Source organism: Sinocyclocheilus grahami, unplaced genomic scaffold (assembly GCF_001515645.1).
Source record: "Sinocyclocheilus grahami isolate Dianchi unplaced genomic scaffold, SAMN03320097.WGS_v1.1 scaffold106.1, whole genome shotgun sequence".
NCBI lineage: Eukaryota > Metazoa > Chordata > Actinopteri > Cypriniformes > Cyprinidae > Sinocyclocheilus > Sinocyclocheilus grahami.
The window spans coordinates 1,637,469-1,648,125 of NW_015505285.1; the positions used below are offsets into that span (position 1 = coordinate 1,637,469).

At 35.5% G+C, this 10,657-nt stretch overlaps 1 protein-coding gene across 2 annotated transcripts in view; it reads right to left on the reverse strand.

Moving 5' to 3' along the window:
* Positions 1-5,860: 5,860 nt before the first annotated feature.
* LOC107588617 (stromal cell-derived factor 1-like) overlaps positions 5,861-10,657 on the reverse strand; it is a 7,134-nt gene continuing 2,337 nt past the window's right edge. The window contains exons 3-4 of one of the 2 annotated variants that reach the window (XM_016276774.1): positions 8,430-8,513; positions 5,861-8,093 (exon numbers count right to left, since the gene is read on the reverse strand). In XM_016276774.1, the coding sequence (XP_016132260.1) occupies positions 8,063-8,093; positions 8,430-8,513 (115 nt within the window). In that variant the 3' untranslated portion in view covers positions 5,861-8,062. Of the gene's footprint in view, positions 8,094-8,429; positions 8,514-10,414; positions 10,499-10,657 lie in introns of both variants that reach the window. The other variant, XM_016276773.1, reaches the window with a different exon arrangement.

Consider the following 10,657-nt stretch of genomic DNA (forward strand, 5'->3'; position numbering starts at 1 on the left):
GGGGCAGACGGAGAAATACAGTCCATTTCTCTCCAGCACCCACTCCACGAAAGCGGCGAAATCCTCCTTGGGACCGTTCGCTGGTAGGCGTGCCTTACACCGCTCACTCAGGCTGGTGCGATAGAATATGCAGAGCGAGCGATCCGGGAAGTGTGTAAGGCACGCCAGATCTACAAAGTCCCTGGTATGGTCCTCCAGAGAACGGCCCTGTTGCTCCAGGCACAGGAGTTGAACGGCAGGGATTGCCATTCCGGGAGATGGGAGAAACAAAAAAAAAAGAAAGAAAAACACCGCTAATCTTACTCACTTTGAGGGTCTGATATTCTGTTACGTAACGGCTACGGAGGTGGAACGAGGAGACACAGGAGTAAACTCAAAATATTGTCTTTTAATCTTCGCTTTGGGGAAATACAGGGCAGACAGACACTCACGTCGCACATTGGGGAATCAACTCAATAGCAGACAAGGGAATAATGGAGAACACAGGTTTTAAATACTGGGAACGTAATCAGGGAGAAACAGAAACAGGTGTGGAGCTAATTGATCAAAAACCATGGAAACAAACAAGGCAGGAGAAAGGGGACACAGAAAACTAAACCAAAACAGATCAGAACCATCACTAAAGTCAGATAATTCAGCTCAAAGATAAAAATACATTCTAAAATATATTCAAAAAGGAAACAGTTATTTAAAAAGTTATAATATTTCACAATATTTCAGTTTTTACTGATCACATAAATGCAGCCTTGGTGAGCATAAAAGACTACTTTAAAAAAACGTTAACAAATCTTACTGACCCCCCAAACGTTTTAATACATTAATAAATGCTGTGAATATTGTTCATTGCTAGTTTGTGATATCTATAATGCATTAACCAATGTTAACGAATTTATCCTTCTTGTAAAGTGTTATGATTGGGACCAAGCATAATATACAGTCACACAGGCAAACATGACTTTGGAATAGAATCTTTGCCTGATTCAAATTAGTTAAAAACTCCCTCGGATAATGTTTAAAAAATCACATAAGACCAGCATTGCTCAGTTAAGTGCTTTAGTCACCTAAGGCCTCACTATCCTCAGTGTTGCAAGGGGCCTCTCGAGATTTTGAGTCATGATATCTTCATACATTAATAAATGCTGTGAATATTGTTCATTGCTAGTTTGTGATATCTATAATGCATTAACCAATGTTAACGAATTTATCCTTCTTGTAAAGTGTTATGATTGGGACCAAGCATAATATACAGTCACACAGGCAAACATGACTTTGGAATAGAAACATTGCCTGATTCAAATTAGTTAAAAACTCCCTCGGATAATGTTTAAAAAATCACATAAGACCAGCATTGCTCAGTTAAGTGCTTTAGTCACCTAAGGCCTCACTATCCTCAGTGTTGCAAGGGGCCTCTCGAGATTTTGAGTCATGATATCTTTAGATTGTATTCTGTGTTACTGCTAGTTTTGAAGTACTATGAATGAATGAGTTATAGAGAATTATTGCTTACTTCAATGTGGCTTCCTCAACATTATGTTCTTAGCTTAAGGTGTGGCGGGGAAGCAAAAACGGGCCCCCGTCACCCCTCGTTAGCCCCAGAGAAATGATTTTCTATTGATCACTTCACCACATGAAATTGAGTCTATTGTCTTGTGAATATCTGTGATCAAAAAGAACACCAGCCATCTGAAAGAGGGATTTCACATAGTTGGAGGATGGGGAGCCTCCATCAGAGCCTGAGTCACTCCAAAAGAATCTGGCTGTGCATTACTTTGTCTGCTGCTCAGACCTCTTGCCCAACCTCTGCGTTCACCCTTGTTGAAGCCTAGAAGTCTATAATCCCTCGGACTCTTAGCTTTACTATGAAAATGTGTGGCATTAAATCTAATAACCTCCATTAACACATGAAAGACATAGTTAAATCAACTACAGGGGGCTGTTTTTGTCACATTTTGAAGGAACTCTGCAGATGTTATTATGTACAAGAACACTGTTCAATTGTTGCTCTTCCCTCGAGAAATTCAGCAGAATTATTTCTTTCTAGAATTGATTTATGTCTCTGTAGGGTTCTGTCCATTGTGAGCACAATTAAAGGCATTAACTGGTCTTTCAGATATGTACAATCAGGAAAAGTTTAAAGTGGAGCCATTCCGGAATCGTTATTGCCCTTTTGAGGGAAAGCGTTTGCATGCTGTATCATAAAGGGTCATCAGATACAGAAACAATGAGTGCTTGCCAATGCGCCGCAATCCCCTGGTGGATTGTGACTTAATGCTTGTCACACAAACTTGTATAAGTTTTTGAGCACATGCTTGCAATAAGGCAAGGAGATGGAGTAAGTTAAATGGCCATAGGCCACATCGTACAACTTCAGAGAGATTGCGATGAGAAAGTGCAGTAGCCCTTGCTGTTCGTCCCCTGGGGAGCGAGTTAGAGGGGGTTTCAAGCAATTTGAAAGATTAGACAAAATGTAATGCAGGGGTTGATGCAGAGACCCTATGAGAATTAACCACTGTGAACTATCACTGATCTGAATGTGGGAAGTGTATGAATCATTTTTAGCATGATAGCTTCTGATTTGTTTATAATTATTCCAGAGCATACTCTCAACCTTTCTTTTAGTAGTAATATTGACAAAACATTATATTGTCGATTGTTACTGTTATATTGTACTGTAGAGTATTTTCTGCTTGTTTTGTGAGGTCATAAGTTACAGGAACTGGAAATTAGCAGAGCTAAATTTTTATGGTTTTCACTTTATAAACCAGACACACTTTTTTGTTTCTTTGAACTTGTGTAATGTATTTCCTTCCTCTAAATAGAGTACAAATGTTTAGATGGCAGTAAAAGCTTTTTAACGAATATTTCAGACATGATGCATGTTAGTATTTGTTGATTAACTGGCAGTGAGTTCAATGGTGGTTGGTGCAGTGGTATTTTCTCCAGAAATGTATTGCTATATAGATTGTAAAAACAGGTTTGACGACTTGAATTTTGACAAACTGTTGCTGACTCCTATAAAGTGTAAATTATTATAGACTATAATGCACATTTTATACTTAATTTTTCAGTTCAAAAAGCAATCATTTTGACAGCTTTTTTTGGTCTGTTTGTTTTACAAAACTTTGTTCTGTGCATTCAAATTTTCATTTATGTTCAGAGTGACTGATAATTCTGTGTTCTCTTGGGAATTAATCAGTGTGTTTGCCATCCTAAAATGGCCCATATTTGACTGCTGTGTTAAACAAGTATTAAATTAAGTGTAGTGGGGAAAACAGCAGTTTTAAATAGGTAAACTGAGGTTTTAACTTTTATCTTCAGTCTTTTAAGAGGTATAAATATTAGTGAACACAATAATATTATTGAGTTTGCATTATGGTCCCTAGTGAAAAATAAATATACTAAAACATACTGAAATACATTTATTTAATGCTAAGTATATACTACAAATACATTTATATATTTATGTACTTATAAAAACCCTGCAATTTAGTATACTGAACTTGTATACCTAAAGTCTGATCAATTGGAACAACTAATTTTGTGCACTTTAATTGTGCGGAAGTAATGCTGAAGTATACTTGAGTATATTTGATTATGCTTTGATTAAAGTAGAACTATTGCAAGTATACTTTAGGTACACTTGAAATATCTTGCATTTAAAGTCGGATATTCAAAGATCATACAATTCTCATCAATAGTGACATTAAAACACATTTTAGGCTTAATGTTAAGAAATGTGCATTGTGCACAAGTAACGCTCCAGATAAAGTTTAATTATAATTTTCAGTCTTGACAGGTCTTAAGTGATATGTCAGCAAATATGTTAATAGATTTGAACTGTACTTGGTATGAAATAAATGTCTTTTAAATACATTACTTTTTTTACTAGGGGTGTAATTCAAACTTCAAATATATACACCCATTCATATAAATACCCATAAATGGTCACTTTAGTTTGGGGATCAATTCTCACAATTAACTACAACTTTTGTCTCAATAAACTCCTTATTTGCCGCTTATGAATATTTAGTAAGGTAGTTTTTAGGTTTAGATATGGTGTAAGGAATCTAAAATATGGTCATGCAGAATAAGGCATTAATGTGTGCTTTATAAGTACTAATAAACAGCCAATATGCTAGTAATATGCTTTCTAATAAGCAATAGTGAGAATTGATCCCCAAACTAAAGTGTTGTGTGTGTGTGTGTGTGTTTATAAGGAACAATGTTGGTATCTCATTTTGAAGTGCATTCTTTATCCCCTGCGGTGAAGATAAACTGACACTCATAATTCATGTCATCTTATCTGTCGTCACAGCAACACAAACCACTGATCTGTCTGATGATATCTTTGTAGCTTCCTCTTTGAATACTGTATCTCATTCCACATAGTTGATGACAGGTTATAAAATGTGGCATCCTCAAACTGGTTTACACAATGTCATTTGAGACTGTGGATCTGAAAAAAAAGGTTGTTATACATAAAATAGTGTCAAAGTTTACCAATGACCTCTTGATGAATGATCTTACATGCATAATAAAGAATGACATTCCTTTTGGTTTAATAATTCTTTTGGCTTCTGTGAAGAACTTCTCTTTATTTTTGCCCCTGATTTCATCATGAAGTCTGAGAAAGCAATTTTCTCCATTTTAACTGTAAGTGTCCTAATTTCCAAGCTCATCCAAAGTAGCTTGGTGTATTATTCTTACATGCAGTTGCTCGGGCAACCTTGAGTTTCAGTATTTTTAATTTAAAACTTTTCGTTCAATTCATCCTCTGCTGAATTGATCAGCTCACCTCTGGAGACTTCATACAACTTGTGTGATCTTTTAGAAGCATTATATTAGCCTTCAAGTAGCTGCTTGTGGTATTTTGAAATTGGTGTCAGAAGTTATGTTGAACTGAAACTGGTTCTTTACTATAATGATAACAAAAGAAACTGTGATGTTTCTTGTTTTGTCTTATGTTCCACATCTTTGACTTAAAAAAACAAAACAAAACAAAAAAAGTCTTATTTTTTTGGTTATTTAACATTCTAAAGTTTTCATGAACTTATACATTATATTGTTTAGTCACGCATTCCCTTTGTCTTTTAAAAATTTGTTATATCTTAATTTGATTAATAATTTGTATGTTAAAAAGTATGTTTTGTCAGTATTAGAAGCATTAAACAAATGTAATCTTATATGTGAGGTATACATTTTATGCATATGACAGATGTATGAACTTTTATACTATTCTATTAGAATTATCGGTTGTATTTCTGTTTTGAGTTAATACCTCAAATATAAACTTGATTTAATCTCTTTTTGCACCATATCAGAGCATACGCGTTTCATAATAGATCTGTACCAGATTTTATGACTAGCAATATTAATTTATTTTGAATATTGATTTTGACAGCTATACAAAGTTGTAATATGACTGAATTTCCCCTGCTGTGCAAGAGATTATTTCTTCTGAGAGTAAGGGTACAGTTCAGTTTTTATTGGTTTTCTTTTTCCGTTTTTAAGGGAAATTGAATATGACAGCTTATAAACTGTACAAGGCAAATATTTTATTTTACACCAAACCTCAGTGGATGTTTGGACAGGTGAAAAGCCATTCAGTGTCTCATGTAAACCTAAAATTGCTGCTAGGATTATTTAAAAGAGCTGTGTGAAATCAAGGTGAGAATTTTTAGTCTTTCTGCAATTCGTGACCCCCATTTCAAATCTTTATTTCCCTTTTCCTCATTTAACATCCAGATTCTAATTGTTGGAGACATAAGTGACAGGTGACCTTTTTTCTCTTGGTGTGAACCAAATCACAGGTGACATGACTGATGTTCATAAGCATCCATTAGTAAAACGTCATACAGAATTCTTCATAATGATTTATTTCAAAATGAACATGTAAGGGACTACATCAAATCAATATACAGACTTACAAAGGAAAGAACAACAGATATGCTTTAAGCTGCCATATACACAGAAGTAATCTTCACATTAAGTGGGAAAAATAAATGGAAGGACATATATGCTACAGTTACTTATGTGACAGTGTTGGGAATATTGGCAATTTGCTGGAATATATATAAAATAGCTACTTTTACTTTTCCATTTAATCCTGGAAATGTTTTATTTATTGGCATCAATGCACTGGGGCATTTTAAGTGAGAAAAGCTTTGTGTCTCTTTTCATTTTCTAAATGTTGAAAAATACTCATTAGTAATATGGCTTTAACCACATTCTGAAATGGCCCTTTTCAAAGAGTGCATGATATTTTATTTTTCCAAGATGTACTGTACTGGCAGGGGGCTCTAACCCTCATCCTATACACAGACTCCAGTAGAGGCACAGAGTATGTAGAGGCATTATGTTTCCTTATAGATTTTGTGCCTGAGGGTTGTGTTTGTGAGGTCTGGTTCTTTTAACGGCTCAATGTTATGGCAGTAATATAACACAAATTTTCTTTGGAGAGGTACAAGGCATTGGCATACTTTGCTATATGTTTGGTGTTCACATTATGTGTATTCCTAGACAAAACAGTTGACCAAGAGAAACACGAGACATGCTTAGATGTTCAAAATTGTTGATACATTTTTCACTGGGGGGATTTTGAGATGTATTTTCTGGTTAAATATTTTTTTGCAAAAGTCAGATATTTGTAAATTGTTTGTTAGATTTTTTTCATTAAAATGTATTTATTGACATGTATTTTTTATGTACATGTCAGTTATTCAGCTGCTGTTGATGTTTAAATTAATAATCTGACTGTTCTTAAACATAGTTGTCAAATATTCCAGAAAAATATAAAATAAACCCACTCAAAATAATAAAATATGATGCTGAAGATACAAATGTTTAATAAATTTGGCAATACAATCATAACTACGTCTAAACAAAGAAAACATTAGGCACTAGAACTATTCACTACGTAATGGAAGTCATTCAGAATCTGCTTTTTTTCCTTAAAAGTCACAAGGGTTATAAAGTGCATTGTTATATATAGGTAGTCATTACGTCGATTAGTTCTGCCTCAAGGTCTACCTCAGATGTTCCACTAACACTGCTGTTTTATAAAGATTATCATGCCTGCCATGATTTAGTTTTCATCATTGAATGAATGAATTAGCTCATTAGTACTTGCAGTAAATTCTCTAACCTCTACTTTTGTTTTGTTAACTGACGCTCAACTGTCTCTGATGTCTCTGTTCATGACTTAATTCTGCTGAGCGTGAAGAAACATTTATGTTGTGACACCGAGCTCGTTACGCACACTCTGATCGGTCAATTAACATTTGCAAGCACAGATGTTTTGGTATCTACAGAATGTTGCAAAAGACACTCTGTCGGAGCACAAATGCCTTCCAGTAAAACCAATTACATTCCCCAAAGTCATTCAGAAACCGTTTGGGTTATACGAGGTCTAAATTGTTCATGTTTGTTTGGCTAAGTAACCCTGCCTTTCCAAGAATGAAAACAAGTGACTCTTTTTTTTCTTTCATATATGCCATATAAAGTTTACATGCAGTTTATGCTGTTACTGATATCTAAGTTATGAACTAGTAAAATACGTAATGAAATAGTTGAAAATCAATGCCCTTCTTTTTGTGTCAAAGCACTTGCATGCATATGAGTTGTCAGAACTTCAGTCCTGCCAATGTGAAGTCACATATTCGGTTACATCTAAAATTTAAAAATATTTCAGAGTTTTGAATGTTTGCTCCAAAATGCCTCATTATCTCAATGCCGATCTGCCTAATCCAACATAACACAACAAACACGGAGCAAACACGACTCCAAAAATATCTCTTTACTGTTTTTAAGACGATATATAAGAAAACATTGTATATACATATCATACGTAAAAAAAACACAGTCATACATATATAATTGCACTTGGTGCTAACAGAGAAGACTACATGGGTGGAGACGATGGTCTGGTGGTCTTTTGCCGAGTCATTTACTGGGGATGCATATTTGACAGGTTAAGTGCTGGGTCAGCAAGCATGCCAGAGGACTATATGGTACATATCTGTGACGGTGGGCTGTCAGATTCTCTTGTCATCTGGCAGACTTCTTAGCTCTGCTGTTGTTGAGCTTTTTTCATTCTGCAATGAAGAGAAGCAAAACATTAGAATGAGAAAACAGTCATACTGTAATGCTGAAGAATTTAAGTGTTTTAAATGTGTTTATGACTTGTTAAGAGAAGCAGGGCATTTTAAATAGCCTGAATCTCCACAGTGATTAGAACAATAAACCTAAATTCTGCTTCTGGCAAGAATGTAACAGACATCTCAGTACTTTTTATAGGCAATTTGTATTTGTAAAGGCCATTTATAGTGAGAACATGGCTGTAAGACAAATTACACATTGTGTGTGGCCCTGTATTTCCTATCCCGTTTCTCCTATTTCTCTGCTCCTATTTGTCAAGAGGGTTTCCTTACTTGTTCATGGCATTCCTCAGGAACTGTTGCAGCCATTTGGTCTCTGGGTTAATGCACACCTCCTTGTAGTTCTTCAGTTTGGCACTGCAGGGGAAAAGTGCGAGTTTTCATTATATTGTTTGAATATATAGAAATCTTGGTGCTGAAATTTGAACTTTTTAGACATTCAAATTGCAGTATAAGCAATCAATCATTACTAAGTGTAAAGCTACAAGGGCCCATTGTGAGTAGATTTTGAATGCAGTACAATAGAAACCCCATAGTCAGCATCAGCCATACAATAGCAGAACAGTTGTGCATTCAAGCTCAGCCAAGCAGTTAGTTCTCAGTCACTCCTCTCTCTAGTAAGTGATATTACACTGCAATCTCTCATCACCCTCAGTATTCTTTTTCCGCATCTGTGTTCCCGTCATTCCTACAGGTCTTAACAGATTGCCAGGTTGTTATCTCACTCTTCCTTGTAGCTCTCAGTAAAGAGATTAGATTATAGGTGTCTTGTCAGCACATGTGAACCATTTGTTTTCAATTGGCTACAACTGACACAAACAAATCATTAAACTCTTTCCTATGTAAAGTAAAACCCAATATGGTTAAAATTTAATTTTTGGATTTTGATAAATATTTTAGCAAGGTCAAATGTAGTTAACATTTAAAATGATATTGTATTTGTATTTCAATATTGAAAATAATTTATTGCATTTTTTTTTAGAAAATCTTTATAGTTGATGATAATAATATTATTTTAATAAAATTTTGGGCTCTGCTTTGGTTATGTGTATTGATGCTATAAATGCTTTCTAAGAAATGTTCATTAATCTTTTTAAACTCTGGGTTTCTGGCATACATTATAATTCATCACACACTCAAACGGTCTGCTGAACTTGCAGCTGTTAGTTGTTGTCCTTCTCATAATCCCGTGAGTAACACATTCCTAAAAGTCCCGCAAATGAATGTCACTGCATAATATAAATCCTTGAAAATTTAATGAGGATGAGAACATTCTTCAGAGACAAGATTAGCTTTAAAGAATGTGTCCACCATCATCATATCTGTATCATTTAAAGTAATCAGTTCTTATCTTCATTTCATGGATCTCCTCTAATTTGGTTAGCTGACTCTTGAAGTAGCAGCAGTTTATCAGGGCCTGGCATTTGTTGCTCTATCTCAATCTGGTCAGTGGGAGTTTGAGAGGGTCTGGGCTGCGAACAGCAGGTAGTAATTACTTCACAGCAAGCCAAGGCCAACAGCAAACACTGGTAGATAGTGTTACCAGCATCACTCATCAATGCAGATTTGAAGTATCAAGGGCCCTTGAGCTTTGGGAATCAGGTTCTGATCTGCTCTCCAGGGCTTTGCCTTTGGCTTATGTGTCAATTGTTGGTCGGTTTGTGAATTATGAGTATGACCAGCTGTTTTTATCTCGCTGACCCTTTGACACAGTTTAAGTCTTTGTTTACACCTTGGTGAGCATTTATGGTATGGAAAATAAGTGAGGTTTGTAATGGAGTTTGACACGGCACTGCCATTAATCTTTGTTAAAAATCCAAATAAAGCAGCTGTTTTGAACACTTCACTCAATAGAAGTGAAAACATACAGGCAGGATAGTTCTCATCAGCATGCAAGGCTATGGTGTGTGACTAAGCACATCATTCAAGCCCTTTACATGTGTGAGAAAGAGCTTGAAGAGGAACTCTTTCGGACCCCTATGATGCTGCTTTCCTGTACAAAATCCAAATGCATCCATGCTTAAAGGTCCTTCCCTTTTACGTAAACTATTACAATGGGCCTTTGATATTTGACGCAGTGCACCATTTCATCTGGGATAAGTAAATATAATTTGGTTATGTGAAATAAAAGTGACTCTGTAAGGCCATTTATAGTGAGAACATGGCTGTAAGACAAATTACACATTGTGTGTGGCCCTGTATTTCCTATCCCGTTTCTCCTATTTCTCTGCTCCTATTTGTCAAGAGGGTTTCCTTACTTGTTCATGGCATTCCTCAGGTACTGTTGCAGCCATTTGGTCTCTGGGTTAATGCACACCTCCTTGTGGTTCTTCAGTTTGGCACTGCAGGGGAAAAGTGCGAGTTTTCATTATATTGTTTGAATATATAGATATCTTGGTGCTGAAATTTGAACTTTTTAGACATTCAAATTGCAGTATAAGCAATCAATCATTACTCAGTGTAAAGCTACAAGGGCCCATTGTAAGTAGATTTTGAATGCA